The sequence below is a fragment of the Eubalaena glacialis genome, chromosome 18, assembly GCF_028564815.1.
Source record: "Eubalaena glacialis isolate mEubGla1 chromosome 18, mEubGla1.1.hap2.+ XY, whole genome shotgun sequence".
NCBI lineage: Eukaryota > Metazoa > Chordata > Mammalia > Artiodactyla > Balaenidae > Eubalaena > Eubalaena glacialis.
In genome coordinates, this window is record NC_083733.1 from 33,932,017 (window position 1) to 33,956,526 (window position 24,510).

At 53.5% G+C, this 24,510-nt stretch overlaps 1 protein-coding gene across 1 annotated transcript in view; it reads right to left on the reverse strand.

The window, feature by feature from the left end:
* Window positions 1-24,510, reverse strand: part of NKD1 (NKD inhibitor of WNT signaling pathway 1) — an 85,004-nt gene that overhangs the window by 10,263 nt on the left and 50,231 nt on the right. Inside the window, exons 4-5 of the mRNA XM_061172853.1 lie at window positions 18,556-18,622; window positions 3,663-3,769 (exon numbers count right to left, since the gene is read on the reverse strand). Coding sequence (XP_061028836.1) covers window positions 3,663-3,769; window positions 18,556-18,622 — 174 coding nt within the window. The remainder of the gene's footprint in view (window positions 1-3,662; window positions 3,770-18,555; window positions 18,623-24,510) is intronic.

A 24,510-nucleotide genomic window follows, 5' to 3' on the forward strand; every position in this document is an offset into this window, starting at 1 on the left:
CACCCGTAGGCCACGTCATGGGGCTGCCACCTCCCCTGTCCTCCCCAGACTCTGTGTGAAGAAGAGGGTGATGACTACTGAGCCCGCGAGCCACAACTACTGAAGCCCGCGCGCCTAGAGCCCATGCTCTGCAGCAAGAGAAGCCACCGCAATGAGAAGCCCGCGCACCACAAGGAAGAGTAGCCCCCGCTCGCCACAAATAGAGAAAGCCCACGCGCAGCAACAAAGGCTCAACGCAGCCAAAAATTTTTTTAAAAATAATAAGTTTATTAAATAAATAAATACATTAAAAAAAAAAAAGAAGAGCGTGATGACCAAGACGTGACGGGCCCGGGAGAGAGGCCAAGCCGGGCAGGGGAGCTTGGGTCTGGGGAGAGGTGCCTGCCGGGTGCAGACAGTCTCTGGGTCTTCAAAGGCCAAGGAAACACAAGGGGGGCTCTGGGAGGAGGCTCTGTGGCCTCAGGAAGAATGCACTTGGACCCAGGGCTAGACGCTACTGGAAGACGCAGGGGTGACTCAGGGAGCTGTGACGGGACACCCAGGGTGGCCACCTGACCTGGAAGGTAGGACAGGAGGGGCATTAAGAGTTAAAGAGTCTGCCCCAGGTGCCAGCCCGGGCTTGGCCCTCCGCAGCTGCGTGATCTTGGACATGGCCCTGCTCTTCTCTGTGCCTCAGTTTCCCCTCATATAAATTATGGAAAATGATGGTATCGACCTCAGAAGGTTGTTGGGAGCATTAACTGCCCTGTCCCATGTCCCCTCGGCCCCCTCCACATTCCCTTGTAGCTGCGGTGGGCAGTCCCTGACCTCCCACCTCAGGCGCCCAGCTTCCCTGTCCGAAGGCAGCCCCAAGGAGTCAAGGATTGAATGCCCAGCGACAACCTGAACAAGGGAGGGGCCAGGCGGGGGGACACACCTGAGCGCATTCGTAGTGGCTCTCCGAGGGGCCCCAGCAGACAGAGCCCAGCTGCCCGTGACCCGCTCATCAGCTCCCCCCCACCCCCGTCACGGGCGCCCCTCCTTCCCTGATGCTCCCTGGGATCACCTCCCAAGTCCTGTCTCAGGGTCTGCTTTAGGAGAACTGGAAACAAGTGCGTATGCCTCTTGGCACAGAGAAAAGCCTAATTAATGGTGGTAGCTGCTATTGTGTTTGCTGGAATGATTAATATAGCGATGATGTCATCATCATCACTCCCACAACCCGAGGTGTCCAACCACAGGGACTTGGAGCTGGGAAGCGGGAGCTCCGTCACTGGCGGCACATACGCAGGGGCCGGCGGAACCCCAGACAAAGAGATCCAGAAAGGACGGCCGTTTGGGGAAAGAGAATCCACAAATGGCCTTTAAGATCCACAGTTCTATGAAAACAAGCAACGACACCCCCAGATCATCCTGTTCCACGTCTTGCCTCGGCCCACCTCTCCTTCTGCGTGAGGACAGGCTAAGCCCCCAGAGAGCGGAGGTGCCCGGCCTCCCAAGGCTGGTGGGAGTGAGCCCCAGCACGGCATCCCTGCCCCTGGCTTCCGCAGCTCAGAGCCGGCTCCCTCCAGCAGTTCTTGGGCGGCCCACGCTGAGTTCAAAGTCGGCCTTCCCTCAGTTGTGACATGCCTGTCTGATACCTGCCAAGTGCCCACTCTGCTCTCTGAGGCACCACGTCGAGCAGCACAGCAATCGGCCCACACACATGCCTGTACACGGGTGCGTGCTTGCGAGCACACACACACGGACACGTATACGTATGCATATACACTCCCACACATACATACACATACACATACATACATATACACGTGCACACACACACATTCATACATACATGCACACACATACACACACCTACGCGCACACACACACACTCACACAGTGTTTACCTGCTTCCCTCTCCCAGCCCCTCCACGTGGCTCCAAAGACAGCTCGGGTTAGAAGTTCAGGAACACGGGTTAAGTAACTACCCCCACCTCCCGTGACCTCTGTCACGTGTACCTCCTTGTCCCCCCAGCCCTGGACCTCTCAGGTGAGTCTTCCTCTGGGACCATGGATGAGTCACAGGCAACAGCCGGACCCACTTGGGCTTCCTGGGAAGACGTCTGGGTCTGGGCCTTCCCTCTGCCGCTGGGCTTGGCATTGGCTTTGCCAAGCACCCCCAGAAGACCTGCAGGGACCCGGGGTCGGGGAGCTCAGGAAGAAGCTCAGCACCCACAGCTTCTCAACTAGATGTCGCCAGACCCCTCAGCTCCTGCATTCAGGGCCCTTGGCGACCTGTCTTCCCCACACTCCTGCGACATCCCCCCGACTCCCTGCACAATGCAGCTTGCTAGCCCCGCACAGCCCGCCGGCACTGCCAAGCCTCCAGGCCTCTGCTCCTCCTCTCCCCTCCACCAGAAGTGTCCTCCTGAGCCCAAAGGCAACCCCCGTGCATCACCTCTCCCAACTCCACCTCCTACGCCCAGAGGCTCAGCACAGACACTCGCCCTCTCCAACCTCTGCCTGCAGCTGCGGCTCCCTCCTCCGGGCACTGCACCGAGTGTCTGGATTGCCAAAATGCCCATCACTCCGCAGCCCTCCGGCCTCACTTAGGTGACCTCCCTGTCCCCCTCCATGCTCCCAGATCCCCATCATGTCACCAACTGTGCAGTTACTGGGCCTGGGTCACTCATCTGTCCCCCTTGCCACGCTGTGCTCCATGAGGGCAGGAACCATGTCCAGTTCACTGCCGGGTTCCCTGGTACCCGCAGCTGTCAATCAACAGTGGTTGGAAGGAGGAAAGAAAGTACTCATTCTGAATTGAACACCCTTTGAAGCACTTGAGATGCCTTAACTCAGCATGCTTCCGACATCCCAATAAGATAGACATCGCCATTTCACGGGGGGCGGGGGGGGGGAGGGGCAAGTGAGGCGGCGGTGGAGCTGGGAACTGTCCCCCATCTGCTGGCCCCAGAGCTATGCCCTAGTGATCTCATGAAGGAAACAGAGGAGGAAGGAGGGAGGGTAAAAGGAGGGCGGGGAGAAGCCGGTAAGCTCCCTGAGGGCAGGTCTAGGTCTTGCTCTCAGCACCTGGCCCTGTGCTTGGTACACAGAAGGAGCTTAATATTCCATTCGGGGAGGCAGGACAGACAGACTGTGGGCTCTGGGCGGGCATGTCCCCTTTGGTGTTGACCACCTGAGTCCCAGACAGAGTCAGGGACCTGCCCCAGGTCTCCTGGTCGTCCACCCCACCTGAGAGTCCCCACATGCTCCCCAGAACAGCCTTGGGAGCTAGAAGCAAAGATTTCTTTCACCAATGAGGAAACTGAGGCCCAGAGAAGAGGGTGGTCACCCAGGCAGTAACAGCAGCACCAGGGCCAGGGTGCCGTCTCCCCCGTTCACTCTCTTGTCCTTCCCCCAGGCCACCAGGCCACAGCCCAGGGGCATCCTCTGGCCACCACCCCATGTTGAGAGGGGCCCCAAGCTGAGAGGGGAGGGCAGAGGTGAGTCCCCAGGGCCTGAGCTGAGCTGGGGCGGCCCCAGATGTAGCAGGAGAAACCTCTCCCAGAGGGCGGCTATTCACCCAGGAGGGGAGGGGCCTTCACATCTGGATGGGCCTCAGCTTCCCTCCTCGAAAAGCAGCACCGAGAAGAGAAAACCCTTCCATCCAGGGCCCAGCACCAGGAAAGGAAACTTACTTCGAATTTCAGCTGCTTCTTGGAGCCCGGGCAGGATTCGCCTGTCTTCTCCATCTTCTTCTCATCTCCACTGGCCAGCCCGTCCGTCTTCTCGGGAGGCAGGGCCACTGCAGGGAGAGGCGAGGGCGAAAGCGTGAGGAGGTGGGTCCCGAGCCTCCCAAGCCCAGGTGCCGGGCTGCGGGGCCACCAGCTCCCTGTGGCTTTGTCCTGAGGATGTCCTCACCATGGCGCGGGGCCCATTCTGCCCTGCCGGTTTGCTGGAGTCCAACTGTTCTGTCCTCTGGCCCCGTTAATGCCCAGGGCTGTCCCAGGGGAGACCCTCTTCCCAGGGTGCCTCTTTGCCCGCTGCTCAGGTCACCCCAGTGGGCCTCTCAGGCCTCTGTTCTCGGCAGCCCAGATAAGCAGCCTGAGGCCACCCAGGGCAGTGTTGGGCCAAAGGGCAAGTGAATGAAGGCAGAGAGGTGCTTCTGGAGCCCCCAGGGGGAGCTCCGGACCACAGCCACTTTCTGCAGTCTCTGCCTTCCAGGAGGACATTGTGGTGTCCTCAAAGATGCCACCTGCCTGGGCACACTGCATGCTACCTGCATGTGGCACACTGGTGGGTGGTCAGGAAGAGGGATAGAAATGGGGAGTGACAGAAATGGAGTTCATTGGGGTAGGTGAAGGGCATATACACGAGCACACACGCACGCACAGACACGCAGGCACGCACACCATGGTATCTTCAGGAGCCAGCTCACCCTGGGCCTTTCATTCTGGCTCTGCTCACCTAGGGGGTCCTCCCTCTGCCAAAGGTATTGAGCGGAGGGTTCTATGGTCCTTGTGCGTCCTCCCAGGAGCAGTGGGAAGGTGGGCACGGAAGCCCGGGGCCTGTGGACACCATTTTCCCGTGAATACCCCTAAGAGGTGCCAGGAGAACAGTGCAGGGGAGCAGCCGTCATCTCTGAGCTAGGACCCAGCCCACGAGGTTCCCTCAAATCTTGAAAGTCCCACAAGACCCCTTCAGCCCCTCCTGTCTCTGCCTGATAAAGGGGACTCAAGTTTGCTCAAAAATGTGCTTTCCAAAACAGCCTCACAGCACCTCTCTTTAGATTCCCTCAGCTGCCCCGGGGCAGTGATTCTGTTGTCCTGTTTTACAGGGGAGCAAATGGAGCCTGGCTCCCACTTGAGGAACTGTCCCCTTATGCCTGACTCAGCGTGGCCCAGGAGGGCCATGTAAGGAGCTGAGATGACTGGGCAGTGGCCCCAACCATGGGTGGACTTTCTTGGGAAGTCAGGAGCCTGGAGAAATGCAGCCACCAGGCCAGGAAACTAGGTGGGGGGCTTTGCCTCCCCCCCACCCCTGTCCTCACACCACACTCACACACCCTTGCGTACCAGAACCCAGGAGTGGCTGCTGGGGAAGTTCCCCAGCTCTCCTGCTTCGCTTCTGCCCTGTGGGCCCAGCAGTTATCCAAAGCACTTCCCGTGGGGCCCCGCACAGCTTGGTGGCCTCCGTGCATAAAGATGAGGCAGTGACCTCACACTGTGCTGACTGCACTGTTCATCGACTCACTTGGTCCTCATAGCAACCCTGTGAGGCAGTTACTACTATCAGCTCCACTTTCCAGATGGGAAAACTGAGGCACAGAGAGGCTAAGTGCTTTGCTACTAATTGACGGGGTTGGGATTTGAACCCAAGCGACCTGGCTCATGCTCTCGACCACTCCATGCCATTCCTGGCTCGGTTCAGGAGACTTGGTGCCAGCCCAGGGAGAAGTTAGTCTCTGCTTGGGTTCTGATGCTCCCGACACTGTGTGTGGCCCTGGGCAGGTCACATAACTTCTCTAGACATCTCAGTTTCCCCAGCTGTAAAATGGGGATGATAACAGTCCCCTCCCCAGAGGATTCCTGTGTGGATTCAAGGAGCTATGACTGAAAGGGCTAAGACCCAGCCAGGGCCAGCATACGGGGTCCAGCCATTAGTAGTAATAGTCTGGGGAATGACGTCCTGACACATTTAATCTTTTAGGAATCATGAAGTGGGCAGCTAAGCTTTTTAAAAACTGAGGCTTTTGGATACAAACAGACACAAAGCGTCGTATCAGCCTGGGTGGGGAGCAGGACAGGGAGGAAGGAGATAAAGATAAAGATGCTGCAGTCACAGGCCAGACAGGCGGGGACAGGAAGGCCATGGCGGCCAGTGGCTGACCTGGCTCCATCACAGCTCCCCTCTCGGCTGGGCATGGGGGCTGAGGCAGCCACTGCCGGGTGTCCCCATCCTTCTCTTCACACCCAGTGGGATGCAGGGAGCCCCCAGCTCTGTATGTCCCCGCAGCAAGGCAACAACTCCCTAGAGCTGTCAGGGGCTCTGGCTAGAGATCACAGACCCTGGCTCCTCCCTGGTTGTTTCACAGAATGAGGCCAATGAGAATAAACCTAAAAGATCTGGCTCCTCCGGGGTCGGGGCACTTGGCATCCTCATCACTGGGGTGGTTGTAAGGGGAAGGTCACTGGTGCTGACCGCTCCTGGGGTAGTGGATGAAACCAAGTCCAGCCCTCCCTGCTCCTCCAAAGCAAACACCTCCACGGCCAGGAGCTGTCCCGCTCTGGTGTGACGCCGAGCCCCAGGGAAGTCAGGTGGGAGATTGGCCAGTGACCCAAGGACAGCCAAGCATACAGCCTGCGCCACCCTGACCCCTCCATCTCAAATCTATCGGTGCACTGCTGGGCCAGAGCTGCCACCATCATGGGAAGAAGAAAAAGAAAAAGAAGAAAGAAAAACAAAGGCCAGCTCCATCTTCAAAGCTGCTGCCTCCCTCTGCCGAGGTCCTGGCTGGAGATGCAAGCCAGCCAGGCTTATCGAAACCAAACTTCAAGTTCAAAGGGAAGTTATCAGAAAACCACCTTCAGGTTCAATGTTGCCTTTCAAGTTCCACTTGATAAAACCCAAAGAAAAGAAACCTCTGTCCCTGCTCTCTCCTTCTCCAGACCACCCCTCCCCCTGACACCCAAACAGCCCGGTCCTTCCTCAGGTCCTCCCCTCCTGCCTTCCTTTCTCCTCTCCCAGGGAGGAGGGGGACATCCCCCTCCATCCCTTATCCTCATCGCACATCTTCTCCAAAGACCAGGGCTTTGTCCTTTCTTCACCAGGGGGTCCGATCCCTCATCCCACCCTAGCTCAGAACCACCTGGACACCCACCCGGGGCCCCTTCCCAGCATGGGGACAGGTACAGGCGGGTAGTAGGACTGGAGCCATCTGCCCTGGGGCCTGGGGGCCAGGAACAGTCAGCGCCCCTTTGTCCCCACCAAAGAAAGTCTTTCTCCCTTTCACTCTCCCCTGCCCAGTGGCCAGAAGAGGTGGCAGATAACCAGTCAGAAAGCCAAGCAGACTCCAATGCCAGAGGCCTGGGCTGGGACTCAGGGGCCCTGTTTCTCCATCCACATAACCCACTGAAACCAAACAATGAAAAACCGCCACCTGCCCCAGCCGCCCCTGTGCAGAACAAATCGCCCTCCCTCCGTGCATCCATCCTCGGGCACATGGGCAGGTGGGAGAAGGGTGAATGGGGTTCGCCACAGGTTGCCTGGGTCCAATCAACTGGAGATATTTTTGTCAAGATGGGTTTTAGCACCAGAGCCCAAGCGCACTCCCTGTCTCTTACTCCTGTTCAGCCCAGCAGTTTTTTTTCCCCCCAAGAGGTGATCTTTTGTGGGGCATAGTTTCAGGGAGACTCTGATCACTCTTCAGTTGCAACAGTAACAACACTGCTAATTTGAAAGCAGAAAGGAAAGCTGTGGAAGGGGTAGGAGAAAAAGGAAGGGAAGGGACAGAGTGAGGAGGAAGCAAAGCCTTTCACTTGCCTATGAAGTACCCTTGGTGACCTAGAGCAGGGGTTGGCAAACTACAGCCCAAGAGGCAAGCCAACCCACCGCCTGTTTTTGTAAATAAAGTTTTACTGGGACACAGAGACACTCACGTCCATTGTCTACGGTGAAACAGAGTTGAGTAGCTGCAACAGAGGCTCTAATGCCCACAAAGCCTAAAACATGTACTTTCCCAGCCCTTTACAGTAAAGCATGTGGACTGTGCCTTAGGTAAGTGCAGCTCTGCACACCTACGAGGATACATCCTTGATAGGCAGGGTGCAGGCTTCACCTGCTGCTCACCTGCTTGACTGGAAATCCTTGTGCAGTCCACAACCTGCCCAACCGTACACAGTAGCCATGGAAGAAAGAAAACGTCAACTCTGCTTTCTTAAAACCAGGTCTCAGCTCAAACAAGTCTGGGGCAGCGTGTGGAGTGCCTTCTCTTTGGAAGCTGTTCCCTATCCCTCCTCTCACCACGGCCACGGCCACGAGGAGCCAGCCGGCCGTCTGTGTTTACCAGATGATGGCTCTGTCCCACATTAGCTCCCAACCTGGCATCTCTCCACCCCTAGCAACTGCCAGATTAAATGCATTACTTGACCATCTTCACCCGGCTCCCTTTGATGTTCCCTTCTCAAGCTTCAAAATACCTTTTGGAGGGAGATCAGACAGCATTAAACAGAATTACTAATTAATTAAGCAAAGTTAAATTTTAAACACTGTTTGTTGTGTTAGCCAAAAGCCTGAACAGAACAGACTTTTTTCCTCCACTGAGATCAAAGACAGTCTCTTCCCTCTCCCCTCCCCCAGTTTAAAAAAAGGGGGTGGGGGTGGGGAGGAAGAGAGAGAGAAAGAGGAGAGTCCTTGAGCACCGGGGAGAGTAGAAGATGCCGGAATGGGCGCAACTCTGATCATGGGTCCCCGACACCCACCCAGGGACCTAATGGGAGGCATCTGAGGCTTATTTGGGACCTCACGCTGGGAGAGCCACAGTCACGTTCTCAGGACTGTTTAGCAGTGACCCAGGGAGCAGGATGGCATAGCCCACCCAGCCTGAGCTGTTGACAGCTGGCGCCGCCCAAGCATGAGAAGAAGAAGGGTTGTGAAATGAAACAGATCCAGCCTCCTGATGCCCCACCCTCCTGAACAGGAGGAACGCCCCAGGGTTCTTCCCCCCTGGCCTTGGGGTCAGGGTCATTTGGGGTCATTGGGAGACCGGCTCTGAGAAGCCGGCTGTGCACGGTACAACTCTAGGGGGCGCTGTTCACATGCCGGACATCCTAGATTTGTGTATTGCTTGTGACAGTTTTCGGACAGATGGCAGAAAGATGTCTGGAGGAGGGGCCCCTTTTTCCAATTTGTACAAATGCATTTGTTGCTAGCAGAGGGCTGTCTAAACCCATTCAGTCTGCAGTCCTATCTGGGATCTCCTGATGGCTTCATAGGAGCCGGTCACATCCACGCAGCCAGAACGCAAGTTTCTTGAGAGAGCTGGCTCTGCTGGCTGCTGCCTCCTGGGCTGCCCACAGTGCCTAGCACGTACCGTATGTGCACAGAGCAGATATTCCATCCCAGCGAGGTCCACTGCACCAAACCCCACAGGTGGACGGAAGGCAGGCTGCATAACAAACACCATGAATTCTGGTGTGATTGAGGCTTCGAACTGGCATGGGAAAGGGGGTGGTTTAAAAGGGGTAGGTCTATTCCTGAATCCCAGACGTTGGCTAAAATCCAAACCCTGGATGATATCAGCAAATGCCAGCTTATTTTAACACAATCCAGAAAGGCCTGGTTGATATTAAACTTTGGAAGAAGAGACAAATTTGAAACATGGTATGATTAAATCAGCCCCACCAAAGACCAGAAATTACTAATGCTGAAATGCCAGGTGCACACCTCTCTTAGCCTGGTTACCTGGCAAGTTCTTCTCAGTTGATACAACGTAAGTAAGACTTAACACAAGCCAGAGCTTCCTGGCTGGAGTTTGGACCCTGGCCTTAATGTAGCCACAGGCCTTTCTCAATTGTCCACGTCCAGATTATGTGCCACAAATATTTTAGGCTCAGGGTGGCTTGCCAGGATGTTTCTGACTCCCCAACCCTCCAAAAGCAGCTGTTAGAGGGAATGCAGATGAATTTTAATATTAGCCTATGCCAAATATAATTAGGAGGGTAAATCTGCTGCCAGTAAAAAGAGAAAGATATCATATGTGCATTCCAGGCCAAATGGTTTCTTGCATTATCTGCATGAGGCTCTCCTCGGGGAACGAGGGTCTACAGATATACAAATCTGTTTGTCCCTGCACACAGCAGCGGGCTGTACGTGGAAGCTGGTAAAGTTAGTGGGTGCACACATTATTCCATTAAGTCCTCTTAATAGCACCATGCAGGGTATGTTACCGTTTGCATTTTACAAGAGGAAACTAAGTGTAAAAAGCAAACTTGATGGAGCCATTTCCCTGCTGCTGTCTCTCAGCCCCATCTCTCCACAGAGCTGCTTTTCCCCACCAAGAGCACTCTTTCTGTCTCTCCAACTCCTGTTCATCCTTCAGGTCTTCACTGTAAATGTCCCTACCTCTGAGAAGAATGCCCTCATGCCCTCAGAGGCTAGGTTAGATTTCCCTGCTCAGTGATCCCCGATTATACTGTTAGTATCATTATTCATTTGACTGAATACTCCTGCTGCAGCTCCAACCTACAGTACAGTGCCTGTCACCCTACATAGAAGTGTCTCATCATCATCATCATCAAAATGAAACAACAGGAAGCAGCACAATCAGAATCTGAACGCAGGTGTAGGAACAGAACTAAAATCCCAGTTTCCTGCCTCCCCAGCCACTGGTCTCTCCATTCTGTCACACAACAATAGTTAACACCTGTTCCTGCCTGTCCCACAACCATTCTCCCCTTCTGATAATAGCATCTGGGTTTTCTCTAGGGGGCCACCCCTCCCCCATCTCAATCCATGTGGTTTACCAGGGGCTGATCCCACTCCAAGCTTCCGGGATGCGCCCAGCACCCAAACCCGACCAGCTTATTTCATCCTGATGGCCCTGTGACCTAGCTCAGTGGCAAAGGACAGTTCATCGTGAAGCTGACGAAGCTAAAGCTTCTGGGCCTCTCGCGTGCACGGGCTTCTTCCAAGTTGGAATGTGTTGACATTGGTTGTTTTTGTGGCACTTTCAAAATTAGATATTTTATCCTCAATCGGTTAAGAGCACTGTCTCTTCCCATTCTGACTTCCCACACGTCCCCTTGTGTCACATGGTATTGGAGTGAACACAAGCATTTCTGGAATCAAGCTAAGGGGAGGGTGAGTTGGGGGTATATTTATTTAGGTTTAGTGGGAAATATATTGTAAATAGTAAGATATAAATACATATATTTGTATATAACTGGTCCATAGTTATGAAAGAGAAGCATGTCTTCTTTTTCTTAAAGAAGACTCCCCCAAACTGGATAAGCTTGGGTCCCACAAAATCTATACCCACTTTGTCCAGTAAAGTAAGAATCAAACTTTTGCAAGAAATAATGGACTTGGGAGCTCTCTTTCACCTGCGATGGCTCAGCTTGTAGGATGTGAGCACCCAGAGCAGGGTGGTCATCTTGGCCACCTTAGCGGGAGAGACTAACAGAGGGCAGAGGGACAGATGATGGAGAGAGAGAGGATGAACTATGTGTGTGTATGTGTGTGTGTTTTCATGACATGGTTTGAGCTCCTGGATCCAACCAGCCCTTCTTAGGCAAGATCTACCCCAGAGTTTTTCAATTTCATGAGCCAGATCTTAAGCGAGTTTGGGTTACATATCCAAAAGAACCCAAAGAATCCTGACTTAACTATCCATCACTTGGAGCCCTTGCTTTTCAGGAAAAACAAAACCAACAACAACATATAATTGACCCAGTGCAATACTCTTGAAGAAGCTGGTTTCTGGCAGTTTCCACCAGCAGGTGTCTACCCCTTCCTGGGTTTTTTCTCCTCACTCCTGCTTCCCCCGGTTACATTTTTCTGTAAGTAGATTTTATTTAAGGGCCAGTTGTGACTGAGGGGAAAGAAGAAAGGGGGAAAAATAAAAAACCTTCCCAACAAATAGCATTCTGGCCTTTTTTTCTCATCAGAGCTTAAGGTTGATGGCCACTCTGCTTTGAGGTTTGAATAGGATTGAGACGAAACATCTGTTGGGGGAGGGAGGGGGGAAACGCCGGGAGAGGCAGAGGGAAAGGGAAAAAAGCTTTCTTTGGGCTAAAAATATCATGTCCCTTCCACTCTCCCCCATCCCCGCCCAAGTTAAAACATGTGATGAAATTCAACTTTTAAAATCTAACCCCGAGCTACTTGAAACTATGAAAGCCTCCTCGGTATCTGACACCAGTCAGAATTTCCACTGTTCAAGCTGAGCTTTTATGAAGAACAGACTTGAGAGAAACTGCTGTCACGGCTGAAGCCCGGGCTTCTGGGGGGACTGCAGTGGAGTGGAGTCTGGGCGACTGACACTCACCGGCAGGACAGGCTCTGAACTGAGGGAGAGAAGCCAGCAGGGTGTGGCCTGCCTGCCCCCTCTGTCTGGGGGTCCCTGCTGCTCTGCAGTGAACTCCCCTTCCTCCCAGACTTATGGGAACCACCGGCCAGCCCCACCGATTGACAAGCCTCACCCAGGACTCCCATGGAGCTATCTGTGGCCACTTCCTGAGAAGTCCTCACTCTCTCCCTCTCTCTCTCTCTCTCTGTCTCTCTGTCTCTCTCTCTCTTTTCCCCAACTGATCCCTGAACTCTAGACTCGGTGTCCAACTGTCTACTCAGCATCCCTACCTGCATGTCAAACAGGCATCTTGAAACTGACATATCCAAAAATAAAAGCCTTGACTGTCACCTGCCAAAACCTCCACCTCAGAAGTGCCAGCATCAATTCCTTAGTTCCTTAAGCCAAAACTCCAAGGTGTACCCGGGATCCCTTTCTTTCCCTCCCCCACGACCGCCCACCTCCTGTCTCCCAGCCCTCCCCCCTCTCCCCCAGACCCATCCACTTCTCTCCAGCCCCTCAGCCCCAGGCTAGGCCAAGGCCATCACCTCTCCCCTGCACTATCGCAATCACCTCCTGTTTTCATTGCTTCTTTCCTTCCTCGGAATGACCCATCCTTCCCAGGAGCCACAATTAACTGGTGAAAATGGGAGTCAGAATCTGGCACTCTCCTACCTCAAACTTTCCAACAGTTTCTCTCCAAAAGCTGCGTGAAACCCAAGCCCATGGCCCCATGCTCATCCCCAGGTCTCCTGCTGCCACATGGGCCTCCCTTCTGTGCTCCCCTAAACCCCACGTTCCTCCCATCTGGGGTTCGGCTCACCCTTCACATCCCCCTGTGGCGGCTCGTTCCTGGTACCTGCATCTCCGCTGAAATGTCACCTCCTCAGAGAGGCCTGTCACACTCCACAGGCCTCTTCCCTGGGTGTCACCTCTTCACAGAGCGCCCCTCCCAGAACCTTGCGTGCTCACTCCCTGGCTTATTTATCCACTACCCTGACTCCCCCATGCTGACACCCTGACAGCAAGGTCCGCTGACCTCGTGGGTGGCTCGAACCCAGAGCCCAGCAGGGCCCCACACCTGCAGCAGGTACTCAGTAAATACTTGCTGAGTGAGGAAGAGACTGTCCTCAGTCTGCTGTGTGACCTTGGACAGGTCACATCCCCTCTCTGGGCTTCAGATTTCTTACCGCAAAGGAAGGGGACTAACGGCCTCCGAAGGGCTCCTCTGCTCTGTGAATGGTTGACATCTCATACCTGGGAGCCTGGATGGACCGGAGGGGGGCACAAGGGGCCTGCCTGGGGGCCTGACTCCAGTGACTTCATGGTGTTGGCTTCATTCTTCTTGTGAGCACAGTCAGTACTCCACTGACAATTTTTCAACTTTACAATGGTGCAAAAACGATACACAATCAGTAGAAACTGTACTCCGAATTTCAAATCTGGATCTTTTCCCGCGCCGGGGATACGCGTGGTACGACCCCTCTGTCCCAGCTCCCAGTCAGCCACACGATCACGAGGGTCAACAATCCATACACTTACAACCATTCTGTACCCAGACAGCCGTTCTGTTTTTCACTTCTGGTACAGCATTCAATAAATGACAGGAGCTATTCAACACTTGATTACAAATAGGTTTTGTGTTAGATGATTTTGCCCAAGTGTAGGCTAATGTAAAGTGGGCAAGGCTAAGCTATGATGTTTGGTAGGTTAGCTGTACCCAATGCAATTTCGACTAATGATATTTTCAACTTACAATGGGTTTATTGGGGCGTAACCCCATCATAAGTCAAGGAAGATCTGTATTTATTGAGCACTTATGGCATGCCAGGCTATGTTGTGCACTGAGAGTGACAGGAGACACTCAGAGAGTCTAATAGGATTAAAGAAGCTTTGAAAATAGGCCTTCTTTGATCTGGACTAGTAAATAATTAACAAACACCAGTTGACTCCTCCTCAAGAAGGAGGAACCCACGAGACAAGAGTCAGGACAGCTCACAGACATGGGCATACCCTGAACCAGGGCTGTTCTCGGGGCTTATATAACCTCGCCATCTTCACAGGAACTCTGAGGAAGGAATACTACGACTGCCCCCAACAAGAAACTGAAGCACAGAGAAGTGAAGTGACTCTCCCAAGGTCACACAGTGAGTGGTGGTAAAGCCAGGCTGGATCTGGGGTCTGACTTCAGAATAAAGGGTGAAGGGTGCCTCTCATGCCCTCCGATGGGGTTGCAGGAAGACAAAGTTCGAGCCATGCAGACTGGGACAGGCCCTGAACTCACAGTGGGGCTGCTCAGCCGTCCGGGCCTCAGTCCCAACACCACTGCTCTGCTCGGCAGGACCAGGGCCAGGGAAGCAGAGACCCCACAGACTCTGCCAGGCGAAACCCGGCTTGGGCCAACTGGGAGCCTGGAGGGAGGGCCTGGCCCCAGTGGGAAGGGTCGCCTGACTCAGGGGCTTTTGGTCCTTAATGAAGGCAGGACTGGGTTCTGTGGAGTCAACTTTCTATGGAAGACGCCAAGCTGGTTGCACTCTGCCCGCTGTCACCTCCAAGCAAAGAGGTCAAAAGACAAGAAACAGCCACGATACTGAGACTCAAAGGGCAGAGGCTGAGGGTGAGAGGTGGGAGAGAGCTAAGACTCTGGGCAGGGGTGAGGACAGCACTAGGTGGGAGACAGAGGGGACCTGGAGAGAAGGGGCCTGTGACCATTTACAGGTCTCTCCCTCCTGACGGGCACAGTACTTCAGTCTTTGCTGGGTCGGGAGGACACCCCCAGACACAGTGCTTCCCGGAGGCCTGACACCAATGTCCACCTCGGGCCACAAGCTACAGGCTGCCACCACCTGTCGTCCTGCCCAACTGGGGAGGTGGGGACGTCGGGTGGGCACTGGAGTGAAGTGTGGGATGACCCTCCCCAGTCCTCAGTGCCCTGCTGGGTCAGCAGAGGAAGGTCCCTCTGGCCACCCCGCCACCTCCCCCAGCCCCCAAGCCGCGGGTCCCGCCCTCCACACCCGGCCAGCTCTGGAGCGCGGAACTTTTCATGCTTACTTTGTTCTCTACACAGTTCAAAAGGAGCTCACAGCCCCAGCCCTAGCTCCAAGCCCAGTCTTAATCTCCCATCCCGCGAGCTCCCAGCTGGCCAGTTAAGGCAGTTAAGACGCTGGATTAGGGCCGGCTTTACATAACAACGCAGGAGCTAAAGCCATCCTCTCCTGGGATGGCTAAAAGACTTCTTTTTATCTTCACGCCTCAGATGGCCTTTTTTTCCCTTAACAGCCCTCCAGCCGGCCAAGAGGCAATGAACTTGGCCGACAGGAAGACAAAGAAGAGATTCAGGATTCAGCTTGCTCTCCCTTGGCCCGAGGCACAGAGGGATGCCCGCAGCCCCAGCTCCAGGCCAGGTGGACGCTTCTCCGTGGCCAGACTCGGCAGAACTACTCTCACCAGGCCTAGCCGTGGGGTGGCCTGCCGTCCACAGCCATGTCCTTCATCCTGGGGCAGGAGGGGGCGCCTCGGACCTGGCGCCAACGGTGGCCAGAGAACCACATACGGTCACTGGGGCCAGCATCCCCTCCAAGGAGTCTCAGGGGCCACGCAGGCAGGCCCAGAGCAGTCCCACCCTACTGCTTTATTTACTTATTATTTTCACTTTTTAATTCTGTTGTTAGTCTTTCATTTCAAAGGAATATATGATCATATTCTTCTCGTAAAACTTAAAACATTAATTACAGTTAATACTACAATCCTCTGACCACGCTTTCCAATTTTAGTCTCTTCCTCCCCTGTCCAGAAGGAACTACTGTTTCTGTCCGTCTAGACCTCTAGCTACACAATAATATACATACATATGTGGTATGCATTCATATATACAAGGAAATACAGAGTATTGTCTGGTACCGTTTTTACATAAAAGATAACATACTGAATATAACACACCGCATCTCTCTGCAACCTGGTCTGTCTTACCTTTTGTGCTTCTGTGTAAGCTTTTGTTTGAAGAAAAGGGCTGGAAACTTGACCACCAGCAACCTGATCTAACCCCTCAGTTGGGAAACTGAGTCAGGCTAGTGGCTCCCAACCCCTCCCCTCGTCAGTGGTGGCACTGATGTGCCTGGACACCATGAGTGATTGGCAAGGTGCCCAGGTTGCCCTCAAAGCTCGACCTGCAGCTGGTGGGCCGCAGGGACAGACCAAGTGCCACCAATCTCCACACTTTTCCCCGACAGGAGCTGGGACCCTCGGGCACCTCCTATTTATCCCCCATCCATCAACCAATGTTTGTAAGTACCACCCCATAGCAGTTCATCCTCCCTACAAGGTGCCCACGTCCTCTGAGCACCCACAGAGTCCACATCCCCACGCATCATGTTACAGAGCGCGAAGGGGCCCCAAGGTGGAGGGGCCTGGCCAAGAGCCACAGCAAGTCACTGCAGGAGCTGGCAGGGGAGCCAGGGCTATGGGCTCCTAGGCCAAGTGCTCTTCCTACTTCATTACAACAGGGCTCATGCTCTGCACAGAGAGATCAAACAAAGCAGAGAGAGGTGGATTTTGTGGGCAGTCCATTTCACGTCTGCAGGGAAAGATGCCTCATGTGAAATCAATTACATGATTTCAGACTGAGCCTCAATGGCCAGAGAAGTGCCTCATTTGGGGTAGTGACCAGGGACCCAATAAATGATGAATAGATAGACAGATGGTGAGATAGATGGATGGTAACTGGAGGATGGTTAAATGGGTGAAGGAATGAGTGATGGATGATGAAGAGATGGGCAGAGGATGGATTATGGGTGGCTAGGTGATAGATAAGGGCTGGCCAGCTGATGGATGGGTGACAAAAGAGTATGTAGATGAATGAATAGGCAGTGATGGTTGGGTGACAGGGGGAGCAACAAACGGATGAATGAGTGCTGGATGGGGTGGGTCATGGATTATTGGGTGGGTGATGAGTGAGTGATGGGTAGATGAATGGATAGATAGATGAGAGGACAGGTGGGTGCTTGGATGGATAGTGAATAGGTGGTGGACGGAATAGATGGAAGGATGAATGAACAAGAGGATGAACTTGCTAAGTTACCAGGTGAATGAGCAAATGAATAGAAAATGGAATGAGTGCTGAAGCCCATGTAATCAATGTCTGGGGTCACCTCAGCCTCCAGACCCTACATCCTACAGACTTTTACCTGACTCCCCAGATCTACTCTAGGTACCAAGCCCCAGCATCTTTCCATGGAGCTGAGGATAATAGCTGAGGCTCGGGGGAGCCCAGGGAACAACGAGAATCAAAGCCACTGAATCCCTGAGTGTAGCCACCAGATCCACAGGCAAACATGCTCAAGGGAAACACCCCAGAGCCTGGACAGAGCTGTCTGTCCCCCTTCTATTCAGGACCTGCTCGAATTTGAGCAAAGTCTGAGAGATATCTGGGTCTCCAGCCAGCCTCCAACTCCCAGGCTACTGAATGAATCTCTCAAAATAGCACTTGTCAGAGTACAATGAGCATACAAGTTATCTGGGGAGCCTATTGCAGGGCAGACTGGATTCAGTAGCCCGGGTGGAGCCAGGGATTTTACATTTATCACAGCTCTCAGGCCCCACGTGGCCACAGTCCTCGGGTCTGGCCCAGGCTCCGCTCCAGAACCTCCCGGCACAGTCTCCTCTCCTCTCAAGGCCCTCCAAGCCCTCCAAGGCCTAGATTCCCCCCAGAGACCCCTGGGCACCCAGCTCTCCTAACAGCTGCCTGTCCTGGTCCCAGCAGAGAGGGCTTTACTGTCATAAGGCTGCCCCAGTTCGGTGATGCTCTCCTCTGATTCAGAGTAAGAAAGGGAAACGCTATCCCTTTCAGCAAACGCTTTCCGATCCCATCCGGTCCTTTCACCAACTCGGGGAATCAAGCAGGAAAAGGCCCTTGTTCCCATTCTACAAACATGGAAACTTGGGCTCCGAAAGGGTACATGGCTTCCCAAAGTCAAATCAGCATGCCAGTGGCTGGCCGGCCCTCTACTCGAGTGTCCTAATTCTTTCTACAATGCAGTGCTTCTCCTTGAAGAAAGAAAGGAGTGAGAGCTACAGAGGAGAGCGGGGAGGGGCTGAGGGTGTTCGTGTGTGTGTGCATACCCGTGCTCCAAGTGAGTGACACAAACAGAGAAACACAAGGGCTACTTCAGGCAGTGCTTACTACATACCTAATTCTGCTTGAGGGGACTATGAGTGGTCACTATGATCACCCCCAACGGGGAAGCTGAGGTCAAACAACCTGTTCAAGACCCCACGGCTAACACGGATCAGGGTCAGGATGTGAGCCTGGGTGGTCTGAATCCACTCCCGGAGTGAACCTATGAGATGCTACACTTCCCTCTTGCTTCTCACCCCACCCAGCCCCAGCCCACCCCCACCGAGAGTCAGAGTCCTGTCCTCCTCCACCTGGTCTGCAGGTTTTCTGGAGGGTACTTGGGGCATGAGGTAGACCAGATGGCCCTTCCCCACCTCACTGCCCTTGGGAAGAAAGCAATGGACTCCAATACCTTCTAGCCGAAAGTCTTCCTCTTCCTCCTCGCTGAGCGTTTCTCTGAAAACTTCGCCCACGAGCTCCTATAGGACGAAAAAGCAGGGATATTAAAGGAGTATTGGGGTCAGGTAGGAACCTGGCATCATTACGGTCAAGGTGGCATTGTGAACGTGTGTGTGGCTGGTCGCAAAGAAGCAGGGACCCTGTTCTGATTGGAATTTAGGTCAACTATGTAGATCCTATCACACTTGAAAAGTTAATTACTGCACTACTTTTTAGGAAGTAAGTTATTCTCAGCTTATAGCCCGCCACAAAACATTACACAGGACCACACTTCTCCCCCAGAAAGGGAGTTCCACCCTCCACCCTGGAAAAAGACAAAGATGAGATCAGAAAACGTCCCTCCTCTATCCCTCTGAGCCAACTTGATGGACTCGGGACCATAGCCACCCCTGTGGGTCCCAAGAAGAGACCTCAGTTTGGATCCTTCCTCTACCAGAGGGTCCCAGGTGGGCTGTCTTGGTGGGTTTATAAAGAGGACCTGGTGTGCTACAGGGCGGGCTCCCTTAACACAAACCCAAACTCTTCAGCACAATATCTAGAAAGCTATAGGCTCTGCCTTCAACTGACCTTCAATCACGCCTCCTGCGTCTCCCCCAACACACACACCTTCCAGCTACTGGCCTGCACACGCCTTGCCTTGGTCCCCAAGCATGAGTTAAAAATGGCCGGTATCTCATCCCACGTAGCAGAGCTGCTCCCAATCAGTGGTGAGGCTGCCACTCAGGTGTTGTCAGGCTGGCAAGGGAAGTTTGTTTGGTCCACAGGCTGGGAGGCTGGGAAATTTCTGGGATGGCAATAAAGGTCCCATCTATCTGACCCCACCCCAGTAGGACAACTCTAGGTACAGAGGAGAACAGACCAGCGCTTGTCAAACCGTCTTCTGTATTTATTGGTATTCTGCCAGGAGGAGTAAAGGGATCAAAAAAGATTGTTTTAAACAAAGGTAAACGAGACCCCTTACTGCAGGACTTACTATGGTAATGGATGCTGCGGATATCTAAGTAGTAGCTTATGCTGCATCCCTCAAACCTATTTAGAGCATGAAGTTTTGTTTTTCAAAAGCATCACATGGGATTTGTGTCCTGAGGAACCCACGTTGGGAAATGCTCCTCTTTGGGGGAGGAGAGACGAGGTTGGGGGGGTGGTCCCACTGCTTTATCTTTTTTAATGCCCACAGGATGCTATGGCAGTGCTTCTTGAACCACAAAAAGGCAAGCAATAAAAAAGCCCAAACTCAGCAGCTCTCACCAACTTCTCCTTTTGAAAAAAAAAGAAAAAAAGTATAAAGAAAAAGAAAAAACACCCTCTTCTTGAAAAATCAGAAGAAAAAAAATCCTGCACTGGAGATGCTTGAAAGAAAAACCAGAGCTCGCCTTGATTAACAAAGGAAAAACAATGCTTTGTATAGCTGATCTTATCAATTGGACACAGCTGGAGATAAGTCTCTTGCATGCATGTTTTTTAAAGATGAACAGCTAACGTTTTATGGATTAGAGATGGTTTTCTCTGTTCTCTTTCTTCTTTCAAATCGTTCTGGGGCATTACACACTCTTTCTTAGAGGTTGTTCAAATGTGGTCATTCAGACTCCTGGTGTCCCATGGACTTCAAAACCAGGCTACTTTATTCCTCAAGTCAGGATGTCTTCTCTCTCCTCCTCTGCCAATTATTATAATCACCGAACACTTCCTGGGCTTGTAAACTGGCTGTTTGTGTTAACAGAGCCGGAGTTGACAGGGGAACTGGGAGACGGTGACAGGAAAGGGCCGCACTCGGCTGGCATCATTAGAGGGCTGGGATGCCCCAGCAGCCAATTAAAGCCGATCTTTCATGCCAGAGGAAGACGGATGCCGCTTCCCTGGAAAGGCTGGCAGGCAGCGCTTCCTCACAGGAGCGGGCGACCATCTTCAAGGGAAACGACACACCTGATTGTGCTGGGGCCTTGTGGAGGCTGGGAGCCAGTGCTGACCTCTGTGCCACCCTGACCACTCCTGGCAAGGCCGACAGGACCCGTGAGATGGAAACTTTTGGGCACCTGCACCTTTTTACTGGCACACTCAGAGGAGTTTAAAGACTCCGAATGTCACCAGCAGCAAAGCAGCCGTCTGGAAGCCCTATAACGATGCCTCGCGGTGTGTATAACGCACCCACAGTCATCACTCTGATGACGGCTTCAATGCTCTCTGAGAAGAACTGTCTGCTGAGAGGACCCAGCTCTCTGACATATTAAAGATATGTCTCTGCATATTAAAGCAGAGTTCTGGCAAGTTCTGGGGTCGGTCTCTTCCCGCTAAACCTCACCCTGCTCTGTATAACACATCGGTCTCTTCCCGCTAAACCTCACCCTGCTGTGTATAACACATCGAAGGCTCCTCAGCGCCGTGGTCTGCTGACACACAGTGCAGTGCAGGTGCCCAACTCTGGCAAAAATTCCTTTCCTCCACTGACCCAGACAGCCCGGGGCCTGAGGAGTGCCGTGTCTGTGGTCCTCAAGCTTTGAATCACTGCGCCGGAGGCAACGTAAAATGTTGAGCCAGACACAGGATCGCATCCTGGCTCCATGGCCGCCCTCGCCCTGGATGTGGCGCCAGCCACTGCCTTCTGCGAACCTCAATCTACTTACCTGTAAAATGGGCATGGTGATAAACCACAACAATAAGAAGACAGCTGAGACTTACTGTGCATTTCCTATGTGCCGGGCACTTTATATTATCTCCCTTTATCATCATAGCAGCCCTGTTCTTTCCATCTCTCAAGGAACAGATGCTCAGAAAAATGATTTGCAAATTGTAAAGTGAGAGGTATAATTGCTACTGTTTTTTTCTACAAAGAAAGTGCCGCAACCCTCAAGGAATGAGACAGGAAAATGATGCCAATGACAGTCACTTACATCACCAAGCACTCATGATATATGAGGCATCGACCAACTGGAATCTTCACCAGAACCTCCGGAGAACGGGGTTCCCAATAGCCCTGGCTTTAAATGAGGAGAAGGCTACAAGAGGGCAGGCGACTGGCTCTGGATCATCAGCAGAGTCAAGACTTGAGCCACCTCCTTCCAGGGCCTGGCCTGAGCTTGTACAGTGGAATCGGGGCTCCTGTGGGCATGGGGACAGAGGTGGCCAAGAGTCCTGGCACTTGCCAGGGACCAAGAATCACGCTTAAAGAAGTACAAGAAAACAGCCCAGCCAGCAGCTCCAGTGGGTCAGGGGCCAAGTACTCCCATCTGTCCTGCAGGACTCAAAAGCCCCACGGCTCCTCCCCACTAGATTTGAGACAGGGCCAAGCGTCAGCCGGGAGCCCTGCATGCAAGGTTTGGGGCCAGGCCCTCAGGACCATCCTGCAGGAAGGCACTTGTACTCCTCGACAGCCACGAGCCCCAGTGGGAACCCCAGCACGGAGGGTGCAGGGCATGGAACTGGCGTTGCTCAGACCTTGGTTCAAATACCAGCTCTGCATCACACAAGCCGGTCATCTGGGGGAAGGAGCTTTATCTCCAGTGTGCCTCAGTCTCCCCATCTGTGCACAGGGATGAGAGCAGTCACACTGTCTCAGGGTGGGTGTGAAGATCGAGCAAGCCATTTCACGGAAAGTACTTAGCATTACAGCTGATACCACGATGGGGGCTCGACAGACAGTATTTACTGTTTATTACTCCGACTCTTATTGTCAAATGGCTACCAGAACATTGCTGGGCAAAACTCACCAGACCCAAAGTGCCCCTGCAGACACCGAGAAACACGCTCTTCTCCTGCCTGGTGCACATTTCTAGTGCTTTGCATTTAATCCCCAGGGCAGTCCTTTGAGGTAGAACCACTATTATCCCCACTTTACAGATGACAAAACTGAGGCACATAGAGGTTAAGTGACTTGCCCAAGGTCACACAGCTAGTAAGTGTCAGAGCCAGGATTGAAGGCAGGCTGCCTGGCTCCAAAACCCTTACCCTTCACCACTGCCCTATAGGAAGCCCACACTCGGGGCATGGTATGCAGTGATCTCCCTTACTGTTCCCTTTGTCCACTCAGCCATCACTCTGGCCCCCTGGTGCCAGGCCCCCTCTGCTCTGGCCTCCAGGACAGTCAGACTCAGCCTCTGCTCCAGGTTCTCATCAAAGACTTTCCTGGATCCCCAGACCTCCTGCCCCGCCCAGCCTGGTGCCAGGCTGCCTCCTGCCTAGTGGCTGGGCTTGGTGGCCTCTCAGGCCACAGGATCCAGACCTGCCTCCCTCCCAAGTCCCAGCACTGCCCCTCCTCTGCCCCACGCTGGGCCCCAGGAAGAGAGGGCAGCTCCTCCGGGTGTCGAGAGTGCAGCCAGCACCAGCCCAGAGCCCAGAACTGCAGGCACAATGCCTTATAAGGCCTCCGGGGACGGGAACCCACATCAAAACAGGGCCTTGGGGAGCGGCCTGGAGTTCGGTTAGGGTTTTTCCTCTTTGTCTTTGAGACTTCATACCCCTGAGCTTAATATCTTTCCCCATCGCCCGCCCCAGCAGTTCTTTGTCAATCTTTCTGTTCTCTAAGAGCTAACAGATGTTGGTGCCACGGGGTTTCAAAGGAAACTCCTGGTGCCCACAGAACATGGCACAACTTATAGATTCCAAGAATGCACAGGGCTGGGACATGCCGGGGGAAGAGAAGGGTGGGAGGCAGGACCCAGCCACCCTGTAACCCTTAGATCCAAGCAGTCTGCCCTGGACCTGATCCAGGAAATTCCTGGCGAGCTCCCTCTTCCCAGCACACTGCACAGAGGCAGCGTTCCTGGGGAACCGGCGCTGCTGTGGGCAGGCCCCTCGGAGAGCAAGCTCTGGCCGGTCAGGGCAGGGATGCTCCATTCCCAGAGCCCAGCCGGACCTGGGAGGCAGGCGCCTGCCTGCCCGCCCTTGGGAGCTGAGTGATAGCAGATGCTTTACTTAACCCCTCTGGGCCCCATTTTGCTCTTCTGTAAAACGGGGATTTCGATGTCAAAGAGAACTCCGTAAGAAAATGCAGACAAAATACCTAGGACGGTGTCTGATGCAAAGGTGGGAACGCAAGCATGAACTTCTCTCCTCCTTCTGTAGCACCCTACTCCTGCCACGTGCTCAGGAGAGTCTCATATTTTATCTTTGCCAAACCCTAATACCCAGTGATTCAATGTCTCAGTGTCCACCCTGGGACAACACTCACGCGTGTGCACCAGGGAGGCATGTTCAAGTCCAGTGATGTTGAGGGCAACGTTGTTCCTATTAACCCGCAGTCAGAAACACGCTGAACACCCATCAAAGGAAAGTATGCTAGATCTATGCAGTGGAAAACCACGTAGCGGCTCAAAAGAGCCAGGCAGACCTGCACACACTGACACACAGAGCCCACGCCACATGGAAGACACACAGGGTATGATGCTATTTGCATACCCAAGAAAACACCAAACACACACATGTACCATGAGATCACCCACATCCCAATATCCCATGGTACCCAACATCCATGGCTACCCCCAAGGAGGGGAAGGAGACGAGATGGAGGGAAATAGGAGTCACAAACTTCAACTTTACCAGAATTGTTCTAATTTTTAAGATAAGTATATTCATGTGTCACCTGGGTCATTAAAACCTACTTTAACAAAACCGCACACAATAACCCACTTGACAAAAAAGGGGACTGAGGATCAGCCAGGAGATTAAGTGGCTGGTCCAAGGTCACTTAAGGAGAGAAAGTGGCAGGGCTGGGTTAGGGTCCCCAGGCCCCGGGCTCCTTGTCTTGAGAATGGGGCAGCAGGCCACGACGATGCTCGTGGTCCCCTCGAGCACAGACCTTCTGGGGCTCCAGCCCCCTCCCCCAGCAGGGGGCCAGCTCCTTCTCTTGGGCTACATTCAGGAATCAAGAGTGAGAGGAAAACCAGGGCCATCCACTTTCTGGGCTTCAATGTCC